General features: G+C 42.3%; 3 protein-coding genes across 3 annotated transcripts in view; 2 read left to right on the top strand and 1 right to left on the bottom strand.

Moving 5' to 3' along the window:
- The window catches only part of LOC140291825 (NLR family CARD domain-containing protein 3-like), a 9,317-nt gene extending 690 nt beyond the window's left edge, over nt 1-8,627 (top strand). The window contains exons 2-10 of the mRNA XM_072379444.1: nt 1-2,063; nt 3,327-3,437; nt 3,522-3,641; nt 4,437-4,550; nt 5,002-5,115; nt 5,577-5,655; nt 5,818-6,025; nt 6,177-7,959; nt 8,059-8,627. The exon at nt 1-2,063 is cut by the window's left edge and continues 364 nt beyond it. Of these exons, the coding sequence (XP_072235545.1) occupies nt 3,370-3,437; nt 3,522-3,641; nt 4,437-4,550; nt 5,002-5,115; nt 5,577-5,655; nt 5,818-6,025; nt 6,177-7,959; nt 8,059-8,260 (2,688 nt within the window). The 5' untranslated portion in view covers nt 1-2,063; nt 3,327-3,369 and the 3' untranslated portion in view covers nt 8,261-8,627. The remainder of the gene's footprint in view (nt 2,064-3,326; nt 3,438-3,521; nt 3,642-4,436; nt 4,551-5,001; nt 5,116-5,576; nt 5,656-5,817; nt 6,026-6,176; nt 7,960-8,058) is intronic.
- LOC140291556 (NLR family CARD domain-containing protein 3-like) overlaps nt 1-24,458 on the bottom strand; it is a 157,380-nt gene that overhangs the window by 31,933 nt on the left and 100,989 nt on the right. The window lies entirely within an intron of this gene.
- Nucleotides 8,545-12,080, top strand: LOC140292398 (stonustoxin subunit beta-like; the record flags this gene model as incomplete). The annotated part of the gene is made up of 3 exons (XM_072379484.1): nt 8,545-8,768; nt 10,395-10,441; nt 10,568-12,080. Coding segments are annotated over 3 exons (837 nt in total), but the record flags the coding sequence as incomplete, so codon positions are not given.

Genomic DNA, 24,458 nt, shown 5'->3' with positions numbered 1-24,458 from the left:
TTTTGTACATGAAGCTAATAGTAACATTTCACAGGCTTTACCAACTGTAACGAAGTCTGGCGAAAGTTCAGAGTAACCGCTGAATATCCTTCTCAGTGCCCTAATTCAGCCTGAGCGCTTAGAGACCGTCAAAAAAAGTGCAACGTCTTTTTTTTCTCACTAGAGATTCTTGCAATGAACACCAAACCACTTCTGATGTGTTTGTGAACTCACTATAAAGCTTTCACAGCCATTTAGTTACCAGAAAAAAAACCCTTTAGGTAGAATATGTACTCAGGGTGCATATTTTATTCTATTTTTAATAACTTACTGGTTTTTCGACATATCAACACCAAACCACTTCTGATTTGTTCTTGATATTAATATGAAATATTAATATTAAATCCCCTCCGAATGGGAAATGTGGCGTTTGGAAGACCGCTTGCCGGTGTCGCTCAGGGGCCTGAAAAAATAAAGGGTACAGGAACTAAGCAATGAGTTCATGAACACATCAGAAGTGGTTTGGTGTTGATATCTATAAAAACAAGAGAGTTATTACAAAATAAAAGCCTTGAATTCGAATGAATTCAAATTCATTAAAACCTTTTTGAAAGAAAATTAAAAGCTTTCCTTGATAATAAAAGGTGTGGAACTACACAGTTATAGTTACAACTTGGGAAAAATAGGCGAATGTCGAATATAAAACCAATTTCACCCTGCTGTCGAAGCAACGGCTGTAGCAGCTCATGTTGCCACCGGAAGTGCCGTTGTTGGTTGGCACGATCTGATCTTGCTGTGGCTCCCCCCCAAAAAAAAAGATTGCAACAAAGTCACACCCTGTCATCAGTTAAACACATTGATAATGAAACACATTTTACTGAAATAAATAATAAAAATACAATATAGATAATGTAACATATTAGTGATCATGGTGTAATTAAAACAAATGTTACAATAAAAATGTTTTTCATTAACAATGCAAAGTATTGAAAACAGGCACAAAATCATAAATATGATAATTTATAGATTAGCTTACAGATTCTACAACACAAAGGACTGTTACCTGCATTAATTAATTAATAATGAAAAGAATTAGACAATAAATCACATTTCTTTCACAAGTTCTTACACAATATTGGCATTAAGATCCCATTTCCTAATATTTATCATATAGATATACACATATTTTTAAGGAATTGGTTTCAGTTTTAAATTCTTGAAAAGATGGGAAGGATTTGGAGAACCTGGCTTTGTGTTTTCTCAGTAAACCTGAAGGATTAGCAATGAGTTTAGTTTCAGAGTTTTATGTCCACAGTCTTTCTGCAGCAGAGGACATGAAACCGACGTCGAGCTGCTTTGGATTTTAGATCATTTGTTTCTGATTTTGGCTCTTTTCTGAGCAGGAACCCTGCATACTAACCTTCAGGGACAATCTTTATGCATCCACTGTAAAAATGGTCTCTAAAACCACGTTTCAGTCCATTTCTACACGCCTGTCCACTGTAAGTTTAAAAAAGCAGATGGAAAGTTAATTTTTAACAGATTCTAAGATTGTGGAAAGTCTTTGTGAAGGATTTATCCCCCTATAACACCCACTGAGCAGAAGTCCAGCTGAATGCATCTGACAGTGCTGTAATAGGTTAACTACAGACCAAAGAGGGTCAGACTTAGCAAAGAATCATATTTCAGAACAACACTGGCTTGTTGATTGGCAGATACAGTCACTGCAGAACTTTATCTGAGCTTTTCTAGGATTTGTAGCTTTTACCTGAGCAAAGAGCATCCACTGTAAGCCCAGCCCGCAGTGTGCTGAATTCTGGCTGTTAGCACAGCATCTGGCTCAGTTTCTGAGTGTTTGTCTGGTTCTGTAACTTCATGTGTTGGAAGCAATAAGCTACATTTACTCTACTTAAAGAACTTTAGCTTTCCTCAACAATTTTCATGTTTCAACTTTACATTTCTTCCATTTCAGAGGAGATCAGTGAATCTTTTATTGCTCTGCATCTCTTCACAGAAACGCTTGTTAAGGCATCACAGAAAGTTATTGTGACCTTCAGAGACTTATTGCTGCTGTTCAGCTGAAGGTAAACCTGGATTAGGAACGTTTTCGTAATTCCTCAGTTATTCAAATTCGTGGACTGGAAAAGTTGTTTGAGCTGAGGATGACTTTACACACAGAAAGGTCATATTTATTGTTTTTTTAGAAATTGCTTTTGAATTTAATTGAACCATTTAATAAAATGGCTGCATATTGTGTGAGAAATATTCAGCTGTGGTTTGTTTCACTCAGTTGTTTTGTGTCTTTCTCACCTGAGTCGTCCTGTAAAACCTGTTCTTACTGTGATCCCCTCCCCCTACCTGTGCTCATCCTATCAGGGGTGGAGCTCCTGATAATTCCATAAAGCAGCTCACCTGTGTCAGACTGAAGTCTTCTGCAACATTTTCTATAGTTTGAACAAACTATAAGTATGAAATTTGTCTGAAATAACTTTGTCTGTAACCTGTAAGCTGTTTGTTTCTGCTCTTTAATGTTTGGGGAACATGTTCACTTCTTATTTCAGAAAAAACTTTGATCACTTTTGAGTTTTAAGACAAATCTCCATGATTATCAGATTATTGATGAACTGGAATCAAACAACACGATGATCAGCTGATGATGTTTGTTTTCTACATGAAGAACTGATCTTCATAGAATGAAACCGTCAGATCCTCCATTACAGTCAGACACAGCAGCTTCCTGCTGCTTCCTGTGTCACCTTTCAGAATAAAATAACATGAATGTCAGTTAAATGTGTCTGACTGTAGTCAGTTATGAAGCTGTGTGCAGCTCTGATGGAACATATAATCCACTCATATTGTCTAATGATGAAATGAAGTAGATTCAGATGTTCTGTCTACTTTATGGGTCAGTTTGTGATGTTTTATTCAGCTTTTTCCTTTCCCTTATATGTGAGTAATAATCCTTCATCTTTGTTTCTTTTTGTTTGTTGAATTCAACTAAAAGTTAAAACGTTTCATTAAAGTTTTTATCATAGATATTTTATTGGTACTTTTAAACATAAGATGGAACCTACTTACAAAGATGGAACCTTCCCAGGGTAGAAGGTTCTGTTATTAACAGCATATTAGTCAGTTTCTGGTTCAGACGTTAAATCAGATGATCTCCGTCCTGTTTCATGTCAGTAAATGTACGTAATGGTCCATCATCATCATGAGTGTGCTGGGTGGTAGCTCCATGCCTCCATCTAGCGGACTGATGGAGGTACAGCAGCTGATCTTTTTACAGCCCAAATGATGGAGAGGATTTGAGTTGATGTGCAGATGAATGATTTGTGTTTCCTCTGCAGATGAAGGTAGAAAGTGTGTGTGAGCTGATGTGAATTCAGCAGCATGGATCAGTGTGAGGACACTAAAACCACTCTGTGTGGGGAACATGAGAGCCAGAGCAAAGCTCAGAGGTGAGATGACCATCTCTAACTGTCCATGACTCTTCTCCATGTCAGAGCTCAGCACTCACATCACCAAACCACCTTTATTCACAGGAACCAACCTGAACCTGAACCAGAACCTGAACCTGAACCCAGCTGTGTGTCCATGAAGAGTGACCGTTCAAAGGAAGATGTTGTTAACTTTAAGGACGGACAACTTTCTTCCACAGAGAGGTGAGCTGTCAGTATTCAGTGGAGGCTGCATCATGTTTCAGATGATAACCAGTTTTCAGCTGAATTACTTGAGACTTGGATCAGTTCTTGATGTCTCTGATGAGACTAATTAGCTGCATCATGTGTGTAATGTGATATTTTAGTTCAGTCCTGCAGCTCTTTATTGAAACAAAGGGAGAATATTGCTGAATATCTGTCCACTGATGTGGCTTTTTCACAGGATGCTGATTATGTAGTGAACAGGGCGGCTGATGTAGAAATATTACGTTCTCACACGTTGTGTTTAATGACATCAGTTTAAAACGACCTTCTGAAGAAACAAGAACAAAATGACCAAGTCAACCCAGTAATGTTAGTAACTGATCTGTTATGAATTCTCTCCTAATAAACCTGCTCATGTTATCTGGTGAAAAGATCTATTTTTTAATCTGACACTTTATATTCCAGAAAAATCAAATATTTCAAAGTCAGTGTTTTCCAGTGTGGTGCAGCTGCAGTTTGTCTCTAAAAGAGCAGAATGAATCTGATCACACAAACAGTAAAGACTGAGTCAGGGAACCATACTGAAAGCTCAGAGCTTCAGTCTTCCTGTTTTCTCTCAGGTAAAATTACATCCAGCTTCCAGTTTCACACACCTGCTGACGTCTGCCTGCAGAGTGGCAGAGCTGCCACAAGGGGGAGCTGTAACATTGTTCCACAGCAGCCACACTGACTCTCTGACAGGCCGTCTCACTGCAGACTCAAACACTATCACTGAATACTTTAGTTTGAAGAAAACAAGTGTTTTTCTGTCAGGATCCAGCAGAGACTCAAACCTGGATCTGAACCCAGCTGTGTGTCCATGAAGAGTGACCGGTCAATGAATCCTCCTCTTGTGTTCAAATCAGACCAACATCCATCCTTTAAGAGGTGAGCTGAGTGTAAATGTTGTAACAGAGTAAAATGTAGCAGAGTCAGTTTGAACAGTTTTTACTCCAACGTGTGTTTAATGTGAGCTCAGCTCTGTTTCACATCCATTTCTATGTTCATATGTGAAGCGGTGTGTGTTGGATGTTTTCCACAAACACAGCAGTCAAAGAGGAAAGAATGGATGTTGGAGGAGGTGTTTCTGAGTGTCTGTAGGACACCAGCTGGTCCAGCAGGAGTGACCTTTGTGCTTTGGCTCTAACACAGTGTAGGAAGTGTGAAGCAGCTGAATTCCAGAGTAAAGTCAGGTCTGTTTTAGGTGGTTGAAATATAGACAAACAAACATGGTTTTGAATATCTTATACGAATTTCAAAAATATCCTTTCAAATGTTTTGTCATTACTTGTCTTTTTGTCTTTTGAGTGCAGTGCTGATATTATTTTGTGTTCTTTAGGAGGAAGCTGGAAAAAACAGGCTCACCTGAACCTAAATCCAGCTCTGAGTCCCAGAAGACTGACCGATCTATAAAACATACTCCGAGGAAAAGGCTCCACCCAGATGTTCAAAGGTACTGGAATAGTTTACAGATGACAGAAAGAAAATAAAGCATTTAATTTATTTTTTACATCTTCAGTACAACTTTACTGACAGATAAAGTTCTCTCAGTGTCGACTCTGTTTTAAACATCTATCTGTCTAACACTGGGAACATACCAGTTCAACCAGTCTGATTCAAGCACACACTGGCTCTGGCTGCCTTGCTCCAGGGAACTTCAGCAGGGAGGGAAAGCTTTCTGAAGGGGTTGCTGAGAGCTGTTGGACCCAACCAAAGTGAGCTGAAAGCTCCAAGCAGCTGCAGACTGAGCTGTTGATTCTCAGTGGGATCAGCAGGACTAGTAAAGCTTTCCCACTGCAGGGAGTCCTCTGATTCACTGTTCACATCCACACATCACTTCATGGAGCTTTACCTTGTGTTTGTCTCTGTGTGGACAGACAGAATGTGAGCTCATTCTTCATGATTCCTCCACAGAGTGGACCAGCAGAGCTCAGAGGTTCCCAGTGGTCAGTCTGCCCAGCAGCATCAAACACAGCTGGACTCCATATTTATGGTCTGTACATGTACAACAACTACTTTTCCATCTATTCTGTTCACAGTCATCTCCATGCTGCACTTTGTAGACCAGTGGATTGTCAGTGTGTCCAACATGGATCTGATGTTTGGCTCCATGATTTCAGTCTGATTGGCTCATTCATATAGTATTCTGTTCCAGCTGCTGGAGGACAACATGGTCACTTTTGTGAAGGAGGAGCTGAAGAAAATCCAGAAGGTTCTGAGTCCAGTTTACCCAGAATGCTTAGAGAGTCAGAGGGAGGATGAGGATGAAGAGCAGAGGAGCAGCAGAGAGGCATTAGTGAAGATCACAGTTCACTTCCTGAGGAGAATGAAGCAGGAGGAGCTGGCTGACCGTCTGCAGAGCAGTAAGAGAATTTCTCTAAAGATTTAACCTGCTGGATAAATGACACATTTACTGATGTCTCAACACACAGAACAACACATGTTCAAATACTCATTCTCAGATAAAGGTTTGAAGAATTGTATTGACTGATCTTATTTGTTGTGTTTATTTAGAACTTTTTGACCCAGTTTGCCAACTTAAATCTGCTCTGAAGAAGAAGTTCCAGTGTGTGTTTGAGGGGATTTCTAAAGCAGGAAACCCAACCCTTCTGAATCAGATCTACACAGAGCTCTACATCACAGAGGGAGGGACTGGAGAGGTCAATGATGAACATGAGGTCAGACAGATTGAAACAGCATCCAGGAAAGCAGACAGAGCAGAAACAACCATCAGACAAGAAGACATCTTTAAACTCCCACCTGGAAGAGATGAACCAATCAGAACAGTGATGACAAAGGGAGTGGCTGGCATTGGGAAAACAGTCTTAACACAGAAGTTCACTCTGGACTGGGCTGAAGGCAAAGCCAACCAGGACATCCAGTTCATGTTTCCATTCACCTTCAGAGAGCTGAATGTGCTGAAAGAGAAAAAGTTCAGCTTGGTGGAACTTGTTCATCACTTCTTTACTGAAACCAAAGAAGCAGGAATCTGCAGCTTTGAAGAGTTCCAGGTTGTGTTCATCTTTGATGGTCTGGATGAGTGTCGACTTCCTCTGGACTTCCACAACAAGGAGCCCCTGACTGATGTTACAGAGTTCACCTCAGTGGATGTGCTGCTGACAAACCTCATCAGGGGGAAACTGCTTCCCTCTGCTCGCCTCTGGATAACCACACGACCTGCAGCAGCCAATCAGATCCCTCCTGACTGTGTTGACATGGTGACAGAGGTCAGAGGGTTCACTGACCCACAGAAGGGGGAGTACTTCTGGAAGAGATTCAGAGATAAGAAGCAGGCCAGCAGGATCATCTCCCACATCCAGACATCACGAAGCCTCCACATCATGTGCCACATCCCAGTCTTCTGCTGGATCACTGCTACAGTTCTGGAGGATGTGTTGAAAACCAGAGAGGGAGGAGAGCTGCCCAAGACCCTGACTGAGATGTACATCCACTTCCTGGTGGTTCAGGCCAAAGTGAAGAAGGTCAAGTATGATGGAGGAGCTGAGACAGATCCACACTGGAGTCCAGAGAGCAGGAAGATGATTGAGTCTCTGGGAAAACTGGCTTTTGAGCAGCTGCAGAAAGGAAACCTGATCTTCTATGAATCAGACCTGACAGAGTGTGGCATCGATATCTCAGCAGCCTCAGTGTACTCAGGAGTGTTCACACAGATCTTTATAGAGGAGAGAGGGCTGTACCAGGAGAAGGTGTTCTGCTTCATCCATCTGAGTGTTCAGGAGTTTCTGGCTGCTCTTCATGTCCATCTGACCTTCATCAGCTCTGGAGTCAACCTGATGGAAGAACAATCAAAGTCTCAGGAGTCTGAAACACTGAAAGAGACTCTCTTCTACCAGAGTGCTGTGAACAAGGCCTTACAGAGTCCAAATGGACACCTGGACCTGTTCCTCCGCTTCCTCCTGGGTCTTTCACTGCAGACCAATCAGAGTCTCCTACGAGGCCTGCTGACACAGACAGGAAGTAGCTCTCAGACCAATCAGGAAACAGTTGATTACATCAAGAAGAAGATCAGTGAGAATCTGTCTGCAGAGAGAAGCATCAATCTGTTCCACTGTCTGAATGAACTGAATGATCGTTCTCTAGTGGAGCAGATCCAACAGTCCCTGAGTTCAGGAAGACTCTCCACAGATAAACTGTCTCCTGCTCAGTGGTCAGCTCTGGTCTTCATCTTACTGTCATCAGGAAAAGATCTGGATGTGTTTGACCTGAAGAAATACTCTGCTTCAGAGGAGGCTCTTCTGAGGCTGCTGCCAGTGGTCAAAGCCTCCAGCAAAGCTCTGTAAGTACAGATATAGAGGGATGTGTATGAATATACTGCAGTTGTTTTTATAGGAGAGAAAGTCACAGATTACTACTTATCTCATTATTCCCTCCTCAGACTGAGTAGCTGTAACCTCTCAGATGAAGGATGTGCAGCTCTGTCCTCAGCTCTCAGCTCCCAGTCCTTCAGTCTGACAGAACTGGACCTGAGTAACAACAACCTGCAGGATTCAGGGGTGAGGCAGTTGTCTGCTGGACTGAAGAATCCAAACTGCAGACTGGAAACACTCAGGTCAGGATTCATCAAACTGTTTTTATAAACAGCTGACAGAACACCTGTGGATGGTCTTTGTATGATTGTTACAGCAGCTTTAGGCCTCTGACAGCTTAAAGAGTTCAGAGGCCTAAACAGCAGATATTTGTGGAGGAGGTCTCCAAGGAGAACATCTGCGAACATCTGCAGGAACAACAGTGAGAAGTGTCTGTTGGTCCTCTGACCCTGGATCAGATACAGAGATGGGTCCAGGACATGTTAGCCTAGCTTAGCACAAAGACACAAAGTCAGTAATGTGAGACAGTTCCAGTTTCTCTGAACATTTGATGACATTCAGCTTCAGTTTCAGAGCAGTTCTCTCAGAGTTTCTGTGTTGTTTTGTGTGTCTGCAGCCTGTCAGGCTGTCTGATCACAGAGGAAGGCTGTGCTTCTCTGGCTGAAGCTGTGACCTCCAACCCCTCCCATCTGAGAGAGCTGGACCTGAGCTACAACCATCCAGGAGACTCAGGAGTGAAGCTGCTGACGGCTGCACTGAAGGATCCACACAAACTCAGGTATGGAGAGGCCTGCTGCAGCCACACACAATGTCTGACAGAGGAAGAAGAGCTGGAAACATGTTCTCTGTCCTGCACTCAGCCCTGTGTTTTTGCTTCCTGCTGAGTGTTACATGAACAATCCCACATGTAGGAGCCTTTTTCCTTTGCTCACAGCAGAAACACTGGTTGAACAGAAACAGCAGATATTTGTGGAGGAGGTCTCCGAGGAGAACATCTGCAGGAACAACAGTGAGAAGTGTCTGTTGGTCCTCTGACCCTGGATCAGATAAAGAGATGGGTCCAGGACATGTTAGCCTAGCTTTGGACAAAGATTTATAAAACCATGTTCACCGCACATCTGGAAATGTGTACATGTGGATTAGACCTGTGTCCCTCCCTCCATACGCCCACATGGGGATCTTCAGCTGGACCGGCTCTCTGACAGCTCCAACACATTCAAAGAACAGTGTGTGGAACTGGATGTGTTTCAGCTCAGAGATAAAACCACCAGAGCAAACTTCAACAATCCTCTGAGCTCCACATGACTTGATATCAGACTTACTGAGAGCCACACAGTACCAGGTCCAAAGAGTTCTGGCCTTCTGTGGTTCTGACCGTCCTTCTAGATGAGAACCAAGTAGACCAAAGTTGAACTGGAGCTGTGTTTGGTTGTTCTTCATCCCATCTCTGGCTGGGATAAAGAAGAAGAAAAAAAGGTGGGGGACAATCCAATAAACACTATCCAAGGAATTCCAGAGAAACAGGAAGAGAGGGACACTGGGGGAAGGAGAGGAAGAGGCTGGAGGCTTTTCAGTCTGTTTCAGATTCCTGAAAAGTGATCAGGCTGAAATAAATGAGGGATTCTGATCAATAAAATCACAACACCTGGCAGCTAATTTACTTCCAATGACTATAGATTCTCCTCTGATCTTATTCTGAGCCTTTAATGTTCAATGTGGAGGGTGGAATGAGGGGAGTGTTTCTAGTCTAACTTTTCTAGATGAATGTCTTCCCCTGGCTGGCTGTGCAGCATTCAGATGGACCAATGGGTCTGAGCAAGGATCTGGATGTTTGGCTGCCCTGAAACATACTGAGAGGAGGAGTCAGCAGAAACAATGTGACCATCAGGAGAGACCATGATGTCAGAAACTGAAGTGATTTCATTAGAATTTTTAAAGCTCATATTTGGATTCAGAAATGAGTGACAAATCAAAGTGAAAATTCTTCCAAACTTGAAGAATTGAATTCAGAGACAGAAACTTCATCTCCATAATCTGACTGCAGAAAACATTTGGTGCTTTTAAACTTTAGAATGAGCTCAGAGAGATTTTCTTCCATCCATTGTTCTTCTCTTTCTTCACTTTCTTTTCTTTCCTCCTTTTTCTGAGATAAATCAAATAATGAAAGCATCTCTGCATGAGTCGATAATCTGCTGTGCAGAGATGATTGAAAGGAGTTTTGTACGTTTCAGTTTTGATCAAACAGCTTTCATTCTAGTTTTCAGATGCTTCATTCCAGTGGATGAATCCAGATGTTTTCGTGTTTCTTTCTCAGTGTAGAACAATGTGTATGTGAGAGCCATGTAATGTCCATGTTTGCATGCTGAAAGAGACTGTGCTGCTCTGACCCCCGTCCTCCTTTCAGGGTGGAGCCTGCTGGAGAACGATGGTTGACACCAGGTCTGAGGAAGTGTAAGTGTGTTCTTCATCTGATTCATGACATCCAACCATCTTCACGCTGTCACATCACTCATTGATCAAAGTGAACAGATGATAGATCAATAACTGCAGCTGGATTGTGTTTGTTCTCTCCATCAGATTCCTGTCAACTCACAATCGACACAAACACAGTGAACAGAAAACTGGAACTGTCTGACAACAACAAGAAGGTGACATGGGTGGAGGAGGAGGTTGAGTCATATCCTGATCATCCAGACAGATTTGATGTCTATCCTCAGCTGCTGTGTAGAAATGTTCTGACTGGTCGCTGTTACTGGGAGGTCGAGTGGAGAGGAGAAGCTTATATATCAGTGAGTTACAGAGGAATCAGCAGGAGAGGAGGCAGTTATGACTGTCGATTTGGATACAATGATCAGTCCTGGAGTCTGAGGTGCTCTAATAGCGGTTACTCTGTCTGGCACATTAACAGAAGAACACCCATCTCCTCCTCCTCCTCCTCCTCCTCCTCCTCCTCCTCCTCCTCTGTCTCTAACAGAGCAGCAGTGTATGTGGACCGTCCTGCTGGCACTCTGTCCTTCTACAGAGTCTCCTCTGACACACTGATCCACCTCCACACCTTCAACACCACATTCACTGAAGAACCTTTGCATCCTGGATTTGGGTTCTGGATCAGGTCTCCTGGTTCCTCAGTGTCTCTGAGTTGAGTATAAAGAGTTTCCTCCTGTCAGAGAATCACTGTTGAACAGATAGTTGAGTCTGTACATGTCTGTCTCTTTCACTCAGAAACACCTTTTCAGATTCATGGATTCAGTCAGTTTCTGTTTGAAACTCTTCTAAATTATTCCTTGGAAACTTCTTCCTCTTCCAGTCCTTTAAAGATGGAAGCTGCCATTCTTCCGGGATGTTGTTTTTCTGTGTGTTTCCAGTCAAAGCTTCACACTGAATATCAGTATGTTGTGTTTCTCTGCAGCTCACTTCAACTGAGACCATTCAGTTGATGTCATCTGCAGTTAGTTTGCTGCACATGTGACAAACTGTGATATCAGAGAGGAATCACTGAGCTGCAATCAGCCAAGATGAATTTCCAACCTGCTGACAGATCTTCACTGATTCTGCTCCAATGAGCAGAAGTTTGGTGAGCAGCCAGGGTTCATCCTGATGTTTCTCCACATTCACTTTCTGTGAGATGATGAAAGTGCAACTGGACTGGAACTAGATTCTGATGGCAGAAAGTTGCTAAATGTTGTTGTTGAACACTCACAAAGAGGACTGAAATGATCCTTTATACACAATATTTGGACTTTAATAGCTGAAAATATTTAAGATAAAATCAATTAAATAAAAAATTCTAACATTTTATCACCACAATAATAATTGATGTAAAATGAAGTCAAACATGTTGATATTTGAGGTGAAAACCTTCAGAATTTTATGCTTTATTTTTTGCTCTTTTGATATTATTGATGTTTTTATTCCTTTAAAAAATTCTCTTGTACTGGAGAATCATCTAAATAATGGACTGAAACTTTTGAAAGATGATGCGCATGTGTGGAGGGACACAACTCTCAGTGAATCAAATATTTTGATCGTCAGAACAAGAATTGTCTATCAAAAGCAAAATAAATGGGTCAAAAACTGACTTTAACTGGTACATGTACATGTATGTTCCTCATTGAGAAGCTGGTGTGATCTTTGTCTTTTTAGGGGCTGTATTTTCAATATGCTGCACCCACTTGTCTCAGGACAAGTTTGATTTACACAAGAAATGTGTGTTTTAGTGTGTTGTGCAATTATTATTTTCAGTTTGATGGGAAGGTCAGAAAATGTCCAGCAATTCAACAAATCACATTCAGCGCTCAGATCTGTGCAGTTTGAGAGCAGAAGCTTGTTAATGAGGCAGTTCTTTCAGAACAAATCACATATTGTTTTAATCTCAACACTCACACCTGATATATTTGTGAATATATTAATATTTCCATCACATTGTGAAGCAGCTTCAGCAGTATTTGTTCAGTTTTTCTACGTGCTCTAATCCACATTTCTTACTGACAAAATCTGGATTCAGACATCAAAGTTCAGGATCAGGTACGACATCCTTTTCTGGTTGGGTGAGGTCCCCATCTTCTAAGTTCTTCACCCTCTGGTCCTGAATGTCCGTTTCTGTAGAGTCATATTTTTATCTGACACATACAGATGTCCAGTTTGGAGGCTCAGCAGTTCACCTCCATCTTAAGGTGAAGGGACACTCTTTTGAGGACAGTAACGTCCACATTCTGGACAAAGAAAACAGATGGTTTGGACTGAGGTGTGTCAGTGTGACCGTACAGACCTGCCAAGTGTGAATAGTCTTTAAACTGCTGATCAGCCGACAGTCACCAACTAGTTAAAGCTGAAGACATCTTTCAGATGAGAAGTGAAATATCCAGAAAGTCCAGTTGCTCATTATTACAGTTATAAGAACTAAAGTATTCAGTCGTGATGCTATTTATCTTTTCACCGCCAGAGGGCGACATATTCCCATCAATAAAGACCACTTCCTCACAGTTAAAGGAGATTTTATTGACATTAAAGACTGAACTAGTTTCAACAATCAATAATTACCCAAGGTCGGGTCGCCTAGGCAACAGGTCCAGGAGTGAAGACTCCAAAGACTCTCCTTTGAATTTCTCATGTCTGTGCATTATTAACTGCTCACTGCTATAGAATATTAAACATGAAGCCATTTTAAAAGATACAGCACAGTACAAAAATACAACAGATTGCTGTATGTGTGTATTGAACATCATGTGTGATTACAATGAAAACCTGTTCATCTGCACCTGTATTTGATCCGTTACAGCTTTAACGTTTCACAGAAATATTCCTTCTCTGTTCATGATGTCACATGTGTCTGCGTGCTGTCTGTGTTCCTGAGAGGAAGTCACACACCACAGAAACCAAGAGAAACAGCTTTAACACTCTGCTATATACTATATCCAAGTAGTATTTATAAAAGATGTAAAGTAATATTAAGGAACAACTTGTGCTTGTAAATGTATGATCTCGGTCATTCTGGGGACTAAACTCTATGGGGTCCATCATTTAATCTATTAAAATATTTCTTCAAGCCACCTTCTGTGCATGAGCAGCAAACTTTAAAGACACAGCAAGTGTCTATATATGCTATGATGACTTTGAATTGATTGTTTCTCAACCTCTTTTTAGTTGATGAAAGTAGACTTTAAATATAATATGAGACTTTATGCAGTAACTCCAGTACAGACATGTTGACCGATCTGTTTGAGGGAAGTTACTTAATATCACTAAAGTTTCCTGAACTTATCAGGAAAAGAACAGTTTTCTTGGTATTATTTTGATAGAATACTTTTTATAAATGTTTTAACTTCTCAGAATTCAGACAGATGAAGTCATTGTGAGCTGAGCACTGCTGGAAACTGTTAGAACAGATTGACTTAGATGAGATGCCATCTAAGCTGTTAAGTTAATATGAAGTTCAATGGGACAGCAGCTTCCTCTTTGGTTTTTGTAGAGAAGCAAAAGAGCTTTCAGCACCTATTGTTCCCAGGCAGTCTCCCATCTAAGTGACCAGGCTCAATCCTGGTTAGCTTCTGAGCTCAGATGAGGTCAGGTGTGTTCAGGGCAGTACGGCCATAAGCGATAGAAGTGATCGTAAACAAGGTTTTTATAGATGCAGAAACAACATATATTATTGAATTAAGCATCCTCGGTCTCTCTGTGTGACGCTGAACACAAAACTACACACAGGAAACAGAAGAGGTTGACAGACACTAAGTTATCTGAGAGTCTCATTTTCAGCTGAAGAGAACCAACACGAGAGAGAAGAACATGTGCAGGATCAGCATCAGCCTCTCAAATAACCTCTGATTTAAAATAGAGGAAACATGGTTCCAGCACCTATATAATCCATATTTGTCACAGTGAGTGTCGCTTACAGCCACACCTCCCTGAACACACCTGATCTTGGAAGCCAAGCAGGGTCCAGCCTGGTCCTCTGGGCAGTCAGAACCACCCAGAGCTGAACCCGCTCAACACTGTGGAGATGACAGTGGACTTTCGAAGGAAACCCCTCACTCTTCCCTTCTCACCATCCTCAACAATACAGAGAATTGAGAAGGTGAGAGAATAAAATTTGTGTTTGTTTTCCAGAAGAATTCAGACAGATGAAGTCTGTGAGCTGAGCAGTGCTGGAAGCTGTTAGAACAGACTGACTTAAATTAGGTGCCATGAATACAGCAGCTGGTATTCACAGGTGGTCTCTACGGTGGCCCTGAAGTGTCAAAGAATACAAAAGCAACACAACAAGCCACAACGCAATTGGGCAGTTTTCAGGTTTTAATGGATAAAGAGAGGGAAATTAGGAAAAGTTTGAGAAGGAAGTGAGACACTGATGCTGGATGTTTATTAACTGTGCCGTTATCACTGTTTTATCAGTGAGATGAGTATTAGTTTCTCAACTTTACACAGCAAATTACCATCATGTGTAAGCTAAAAGTCCTTTCCCCTTTGTATTTTACCAGATGATGTTTTGTCCATTTTGTGGAATAAATCTTCAGCCTGTCCTGTCACACTGTGGCTCATGCTGCAGAAATCTTCAACAGGAAGGTATATTTTGATCATCTTCTTAAAGATTATGGATTTCTTCATTGTATTATAAATTATCACTGAGATTACCACCCAGGTATGGCTGAAACTCAAAACGTGCAGCTTATGTTAAGTGCAGCAAATGCAGAATAATACATTCAGAAAAACAGAGTGGCACCCTCAAAATAAAATGTCAAATTCCACTACTTAGGGAGGCATTTTTCAAGGTTTCCAACTCTGCTGCGTTTTAGTCACTGGGATGAACACTAAATGTATGAGAATCTAAGTGAATCATTAACAATATTCAGTTTCTTACTTTGTTAATCAATAATCATTTAAAACCTGACACGAAAGAGTGTAAATGCAGTGGATCTACTTTTTCTCATGTGGTGTTTTCATATATTCATCCATCAGGTCCTGAAGCAGCCGTGGTGGATGAACTTATCCACAAGTATTTCACAGAGGACCCTGCCTCTGAAATCATGCTGGACTTACTGGCAGCCAAGCACAACATTTCAGTGAGTGTCAGCACTTTCAAAAGAAGACTACAAAATGCAGACCTGACCGAGAGGAAGAACTACGCTCTAGTTGCTGCTGTGCAGGCAGCTTTTTCTGAGGAACCTCAGGGATCAGGCAGCTTTTAGGTTACAGAGCGATGTGGCAGCCTCTGAAACAAAAGTACTCTTTTACAGTCAGAAGATGTGATGTGATGAACACAATAAGAGAACCTGACACATCTGGAATAGAGTATTGTTCAGTGTGGCATGTTGGTGGGAACGACAAACTGAAACCTTTTGGGATTGCCTGAAGTGGCCGTATCGATGGCTTCTCAACAAAAATGATGTGGCTCACATGTGGAAAGTCCAACAATGATCCTGGTGTCGGTGCTCAAAATGACATTGAGTGTGTCGCTGAGCTTTGAGTTTTTCCAATGCGCCGCCGCACAGACTGTGGCAGAAAATGGACTGATGGCTGCACTTCATCGTTCCTTAAGATCAGCGCACAGAGATGCATTTGCAGGAGCCAGAAGTCACATGTATGGCACTTCAGCATCTGAGCAGTGAACTGAAAGCTGGAGGTCCTGCTTTGGCAAACAAAGGTTTTTATCTCATATTCATTCTTCACTGATTATCTACTTCACATCACACTTTTGGATTTACTGTAGATGACTGTGCTGATGAAGGCAATGCTCGCTTTTACGTGGTGTTTTTTTTTATGTTGAATCAATTCAGTTCCTGCTTAAGATTTTAAATGTCTTCTACATAATAAACTACTTAAAACACAACAGGCAGCAATTCAGCTGTATTTTACAGGAGGAAGGTGATATATTTCCTCAGAATAAAATGTGTGTTTGCATACTCACACACAGTTTTGGATGGATCTGTTTGGTGACTTGAGGGAGAAGCATCTGTTCAAAAGCAGCTACGAACACACAAGGCTGCTGCGATACAGCCGTCTGGGAGCGCGACAGAAAGAACTGGACGAACACAAACACCACTGGAACGCTCACGTTATCCGTGCTGTTCGGCAGTCTAACTGAACATCTGGATGAGCAGAGGTGATGTATCATTTGTCTCGCAGGTGAACACTGCAAACCATGTTAAAGCAAAAACAACAGGACGACCTTTTATTTCATCTACATGAAGCATTCACAGGAAAATCATGGTTACATGAGTTTAACCTGAGGTTGGACCGAGGCTGTAAAAGCTCAGAAAACAGTATATGTACCAGAGAGCTTTTTTTAAATTATATATATATAAAAAGAAAATAGTTTCTTCCTTGAAGCTGTCACTTTAAAATCAGTCATTACGTCTGAGAATTTCCACTCATGCTTCAGTCAGCATCACTTTAGTTCTAATATTTATTTGATGGTGTATTTGAGCTTTTATCATGTCGTCTTGTGGTGTCTCTGCATACGAGTCTTGTTGACTAAATCTGGCCAATCACTGGCAGGGAACGCCAACAACATTTAAACTTGAAGAGAAAACAAAGTAAATCTGGTTGTTTTTCTGTATTTTCTTCCCAGATTCAATGGGATGAACTGTGGATTCTCAGCATCTTCACAGACCCTGAGCAGCACCACCAGTTACTGTTGGGGACGATGACCTGCATCCCTTTGAAGAACCACAGAGACAAAGTGGTCTGACACCATCTCTTCAGTGGCAGTCTGCTGTAGAGAACTACATCACTCTGAACAACATGGCTGAACTTTATCTTCATTTCACATTTAGACAAATAAACTGGGATGGCAAAACATTTTATTCTTATGCATTACCCTCCGGCACAGAGGAACACCGGCACCTTGTAGATTTTAAAAAGAGAAGACAGAACAGAGGTTTAAACAGGAGTTTAAAGCTGAGTGTTTAACATCTCCAACCTGAACAAAACCTTTTTCTTTTGGGACATTTCAGGTGTTCATAGTTCAGTGTGTTTAAAAGCATCCACAGCCAGGGGAATTCTTCATTCCAAAGTTCGTGTTGGCTTTAAAGCTGTTGTAGTTATCAGAGACAGGCGGCTTTAATGTGTTGGCACATGTATTTGCCATGGGGTAGTTTGAACTGGTGAGGAGCTGAAGGGACGCTCCAGGATCCGTGCCAGCAGGAGGTTTGCCTGCTACACCTGTGGCAAGCATGAAGATCTCCTCCAGGGTCACTGAAGTGTCTCTTTCTAAAAGCAGAAAGCATTTGGACTAATTTACTGAAAATGTCAATCTAAAACAAGACTTGGGATGATATTTTATGTTGATAAAGATTAAACTGACCAACCTTCACAGTCAGAAGGCAGTCTGCCCACAAACTTCTTGTTTTCCTCTTGTTACTTCAGGCAGGACTAAGCTGGGGTTGGAATAAGTTTTCCGTGTCTGTGGCAGATAACTTTTCACTTGAGTGACAGAACAGGGGTCAGGACTGTAGGATACTGCTGCAGTGCTGTGACAAACTGCAAGCTGTCAAGTCCATCTTTGAAGCTATAATGCAATAATACAGAGGATTTTAACTAACAGGCAGTCACATGTTTAACTCTTTCTGGGCAAGAGCAATAAAATAAACTACCTATCAACTGCTGTGTGGTTCCTATCAATTAAATACCACTGAAGGTAATCATTGATAACTGAATGCTTTTCCTCCATTGACCCAACACGTTTAAAACACCCTGCAGTCTGCAGCATGGTGCTGCTGTGTACGATCAGGTCCTGCAGGCTCTCCAATGACGAAGCATTCTCAATCTAAAAATGGGACCTCTGGAATTCTAAATAGAAATGGTATCAGAAAGCTGTCATGACACAAAGTTTGAAGTGGACCAAATTGCTGGCTTTCCCAACCTTTCACCTTTGCCAAAGTGGAACATTTTCAGTGGTGTTTTATTCTTTTGGAAGTGTGATTGCCTCTGCTTCTCTTTTAAACTCCCAGAGTTGTGTAATGACTCCACTGCACATCTTACTGTGCTTCCTGATTCACAGTGTAATCAGATTTCATTAAGAGAGTCAGTGGATCAATGTTAATCTTGTTGTTCAGAGATCATGTATTCAGATGAATGTGTAGTTATACTGTGAAGTCCAATTTAAAATGTCTTTTAAACACTGCCTTCAGTTGTCTTATCAGGACTCAATAATCTGATGTCCTTGCCACATGAACTGATTCAAGGCTGAATCCACAAGAAGGGCAAAACATTATCCTACGTAATAAAACAAATAAAGTATTATTAAGCAGTTGGCCAGAACAGTTAACCTTTAAAAGAGATGTGTATTTAATGGGTTAAAGCTGTTAAACATGATCTAGCATCAGTGTTTCACTTACTTCTCACATATCTCCCAATTCTATATGTGCTGGAACCACATGTTTCCTCTATTTTACCACAGAATTGCCTTGAGAGGCTGATGTTGATCCCGACCATGTTTCCATGGAGCATGGAGGTGCTGGGGTGACGCATGCACGTCCAACCTCACCTGCACACGTGACCAATCATGTCACTGATAGACCCCTATTTTGGGGATATTCGTTTGACGTTTGCAGATTTCCATTTATGGAAGGTTCTGTGAGTTCTTTTTTTCCATATATGGTAAAAACCGGGGCAACAGTGACGGTGTCTACTGGTCATGTGATCATATTTCGAACGCAGAAATCATATAAATAGGGCCAGTAGGACCACTGAAAGTTTAATCCTACACGTTCCCTCGAGGAGCCGTGAAGGGTCGCCTCTCTATCAGACTCCTTCCAGGGTCTCTGCAGTGGGCTCTGCCCCTCCTGCAGTGATACAGGTGGTAGTTATGGAGTCTGATAGACTGTCCTGGCCTGGAGCGTGCTGGGTGGGACATCGGCCGGCTCTTCGGTCCAGGAACGTCGGTCCTGGATCGAGGCGGCTGGCCGGTGTCTCGCTCCTCTCCTCTGGGTGAAGTGGCCGGTAGGATGCCCTGACAGATGGGGAAGACATTAAGCCACCACCTGGAGTCCAGAGCTTACAGCTTTGGGACTCCATTTTTTAATCTTACAACAGCCCCGAGGCTCGGGGTGCATTAACTTTGAGCAGGTGTTCCTCCTGGGCTCCACAAAAATCTCTACAGTACAGCAACTTACATCACTGATGTTATGTCCAATGTTCATACAAGCAGACACACCTGTGCTTTTGCTGACATCTGTAGCGCCCCTTTGAATGCCTTTGAACTCATCTGTTAACCAACTGACTTTGTGTCAAGTGAGACCGACTCTGCTTCAAAATTCTTTAAGAACATATCAACACTTTCCTTTAACACATTTTTATCAATTCATACTTGGATTTAGGCAATAACATCACCTGGTCAGAGTCACAAAACAAATGCAGTATAGCCTAAAACGCATGTTTAAATAACGCGACTCTCCCCGCACGGACGTCATTTTGTTGGTTGCCATGGTTACACGTAAACAAACGAGTTCACTTCAAACATTGTCCCTTTCCGGTTGGTTTTAGAAAATAGCTTCACTTGGTTAAATGATTAGTCATACGAAAAAACTATTATTAGAAAACAAGCGTGGTTAAGGATAAAAAAAAGAACATAAACATAATAAATAATAAATAGTTATGTCATGGCCAGCATTTTTCTTTTCACGTGCAGTTATCCTAACAACCACTAGATGTCGCACATTTTTTAACCTCAGTATGGGCTGCATCTGTGTCTCTGCCTGTCATGAACACCCCATGGACACGTTATGTGAAGAGGCAAAGTATCTTCAAAGCGACGCTTGTGTTTCTGAATGAAAGAGGCAGGTATGTGCAGAGTGAACTTTCTGCTCAACACTGAGTGTTTCTCAGACAGAAAGACACTTTCTATAAAGATACAGAGGAATGAACTGAGCAGAGTGCAGGATGCAGAGGTTCTTCAGTGAATGTGGTGTTGAAGGTGTGGAGGTGGATCAGTGTGTCAGAGGAGTTTATCTTCATGGGATCAGGCAGGAGGAGAAGACCTTGTCATCAGTGAGTTAAACTGCAGTTTAACTCTGCTGTGAACAGCCTGAACAACACTGCTGCAGCTGTAGTTTGTTCAGTGAGTTAAGGGCTCGTAGCTGTGAACCAGTTGATGATTTTAGCTCAGAAAGGCAGTTCATACAGGTCAGTGGATCCACTGCTGGGAAAGACTGCCAGACCTGTTAGGCCCAAGTGCATTGTGGGAATGTTTGGCAGCGATGTCTGTCCATGAGATCTACATGAAATCACGTCTGTCTTGTGTGGAATTCTAACCTGAGCGACCTTAAGACTCCCCGGGTGGAGTTCCTGGGGTTTAGGTCGGACATGTTGTTCTGACTGAGTGACGCAGAGCTGGATGCCGTCTTTGCAGAAATCCAACTAAGTCCCCCAAACACAGGACACAGAATGATGAAATCATTCCTTCATGCCAGGGGACTGCTGCTGCAAAGTGAGTCTGATATGAAGTGGATCCTTATGTGAAAGTCCTCTGTAAGCTGCATCAGTGCAGTCTCTCTGCTTTGTGTCAAAGAAGCTGTGAATGAACCTTCTTCAGATTTAGATCTGATGCATTATATCTTCTTTTTCTTTGTCCTTCACGCTGGAATAGATGCTTCAGCCGTTTAACTGTTCATCTGTCTGCTGCAACAAACAATGGAGCATCTCCAGTGCTGGAGAGCTTCCTTGGTGCCATCAACACGTCTGGTTTGCCATCACCTGTGCGCTCTGACAGGCTGCTGAGAATACTGAGGTCGCCCATTTCATGGTGGAACAGCGAGGAGAGAACCCAGACTCGCACGTTACTGGAAGGAGTGTCCGTAACCAACGGTGAGGTTTCCATAGCGATGTATTATGAGAAAAGCTCTGCAGGAGAGCACATAACGAGTGTTATTATTCCCCATCGTTCATCCTGCTGTTCCTCTGCAGGACTCTCACTGGCCTCATTCACAAACTCTGCTTTGTCCTCCATTACTGACAGAAAACACTGAACAAAGCATGAATGACATCTGTCATCTGCTTCAGAGCCTGTTGTTTTTTCACATTTCCTAAATGTAAAGTATATTTGAGGGGGAAAGACCTTCAGACATGTTTTCCTTCTTCTTATTTCTTGTGTTGGAACTGTTTGTATTTGCAGCAGCATCAAACATTTTCAGACTTAGTTTTTCAGGCGAGTGCTCCACCAAGACCAGATTAGGCTGGACACACATTTCTAAAGCCATCACTGAACTTATGAGCATCAGTTTCCTCATTGTAGAGTCATAACATCCACCAGCTGGAAGTTCTAATTCAGAGCAGAAACATCTTCTCTTCCTGCTTGGAATGTTTCTCTGAATCATGTCTCTTGTTCTTCCAGGATAGAACGCTGATGGACAGATGTTTCCATTCCAGTCCTTGACCCATTCCATACTCTGTTTCTCAGCCTGGAGAGAGAAGGGCTTTTGACCCCTGATGATGAGTCATCTCTTTGCTCTCCACTGGGCTTTTCTGCCTCAGCTGCAGAGGCAACTTTCCTTCTTCATGGATGCTTGGAAGCATCACAGCCTGAGAGCAGCAGGCAGCCAGTCTCCCCACCAGCTTTGGACATCATTCAGACACCTTCAGGATCCTGATCAGGTGTGTTAAAACAGCTGAGTGCATCATATCAGGAGCCATTATTTAAATGATACATTTAAAAGGCCTAAAATGATTTGGCTAGATTACATAACTTAATGTTTATACTGAGGAGAACTGATTTCATAGCTTCAGTTTAAAACTGCAACTGAAAATGTTTCAGTGAAACATCTGAAGATGCCAAAGCTTTTGTTTAAGTCTCCAGAAAGCCTACAAACTATTGAATATGCTTAAAACTCTGATGGTGTTTTATTTGTGTTCAGGTGGAGGCAGACTGTGGGACTGACTGGGATGGACCACACGGCTCTGATGACCTCGGAGGTGAAACGGACCGAGTTGAAGGAGCCCAAGTGCAGCTTGAAGGACACCTGAGCGAGAACATGGCCAGGTCACCTGACCCCGATGTTCCCTTCATGGATGCACTCCACATCTATGCAGCCGCACCACAGCAGCTGATGCAGCCACAGCAGAACTGGACGAGTTCACCAACGTTCACACACTGCTGGATGGAAAAGTGCACCAAACACTTCATGTTCAATCGTCTTTATTAACCAAACTTTAACATTTGTAAATAAAACTTCAGATTGAAATGTTTGTTCTCAGTTCTCCTGAACTGTTACCAACCTCACACACTTCCAGTTAATGAGGTAAAGCCTTAACATGGCTCACTGCTCCACAGCCTTCAATGAGCAGCATGAAACAGAGGAACAGACTAACTGCTACAACTTTGAAATGTTCACCTTAAAGACGCTCAGTTTCTCACATTATTCACATCAGATCATTCCAAAGCCAAAGTCTGTACTTCTAACAGACGCTTGGAGCTTTTCTCTGAATGTCTGCTAGCTTTGGCTCTTCAGAGGCAGTTTCAGCAGGTCCTGCAGGCTGAGGCTACAGGCGTGGTCATTTCAGGAGGAACTCCTGCATACAGGTGCTGGGGAGGTATACTCCAACCTGTCCACAGCTTCAGGAGTTGGTGCAGTTCCTGAGAGGAGCCCACAGAGACACAGTCAGAAGTATTTAAAGCTGCCAATAAGATGCTGAACATCAGAACTTTCTCAAGTTTACCCAAAGATCAAAGAATCTCTGCTTCACCTGTAAAAAGAAACTGGTCTTTCTGCGGTAAAATAAAACAATGTTTCCATCTTGTTACCGGGTAGATTTTCCACCACCAGGTTTCAGAAATATGGAGTCAGTGTGAAGAATCAGCAGCAGCTTTAGGAGATGAACATTGTTCAGGTCTGTTTCTCTGAGAGAACATTTACAATCTGAGCATTTTCAGTGTGGTCTCTCAGAAAGCCTGAGCTGCACGTCTCCTCCAGGCTGCTGTGCTCATCCTCACTATCTGGCATCGGCCTCATGATCCTTTTCAGGATGGTCTGAGAAGTAAAAACAGCCTCAGAGGCTGTAAACTGAAAGGGTTTATTAACAGAACAGAGCAGCACTTTTATAAAAGCACATTTTATTGGATAGAACATTGGAGGCTTGTAATCTCTGAATGATAGAACTGCAACATGTTCCACTTAAAGCCTTATTCCACTTTTATAAGTACAATCCCAATAAAAGCCCTGCTGGTACTGATGGAAGCAGTCAGCATGTTCAGGTGAGCAGCCTGTGAGTCCACAGCTGGCTGTGCAGATGTTGGAAAAGGACAGCAGCTGGGGCAGGACGCTCTTTGATCATGTTGGGAACACCGCTGTCTTTCAGCCCCTGACGTAGCTGCTTTATTTGTGTTGGTCTCTGTTCGATGACCTACAGAAAGGATCAGAGAGTTTGCAAAGCATCATTTAGATGCAGCTGTTGGTGGAAAAAAGAGACGATTGGATCAGTTTGTTCTGCAGTTAATATACATTCAAATCTTTCTCCACATGTACTTCATTTCATTTTGATTTATTCAGACCGCATGCTGCAGGATTTTCTCTGTTGTCATCATTAATGGGAGGAAGAGCCCAGCTGAAGGCCAGGCTGTTCAGCTCACATCGCTCCGGTGGAGTCGGCTCCCTCTGACTATCAAGCTCCAGTTAACAGCGTGAGGCAGCGTTCCATCACTGATGCGCTCCATGCTTTCTGTGGTAGATCCAAAGTCAACATGTCTGCATGATAGCACCAGAATAATCAGTTCAAGTTCATTTCAAGAAGTTGCATCATGACTAAATACAACGATGACTTGAAGGAACACTTGCTGCAGATGCCACATCAGCAACATCTGGATCAGGGCAGTCAGAAAGCTCAAATACAGCAGACTCCTGGTTACTTCCAACGATAAGCTGCAACATGGATGGGCTCAGTCCAGCGAAGCGAGGAGCTCCATGAATAAAGGAATGTCCTGTGGCCCGTCCAGCTGCTCTGAAAACATCTGCATCTACCAGGCTCTGCAGGTGGGTGG

This window comes from Leuresthes tenuis, unplaced genomic scaffold (assembly GCF_036924035.1).
Source record: "Leuresthes tenuis unplaced genomic scaffold, fLeuTen1.0.hap1 SCAF_1, whole genome shotgun sequence".
Classification (NCBI taxonomy): Eukaryota; Metazoa; Chordata; class Actinopteri; order Atheriniformes; family Atherinopsidae; genus Leuresthes; species Leuresthes tenuis.
Note: the sequence above shows the minus strand (reverse complement) of the source record. Positions and strands in the feature narration are given on the sequence as shown.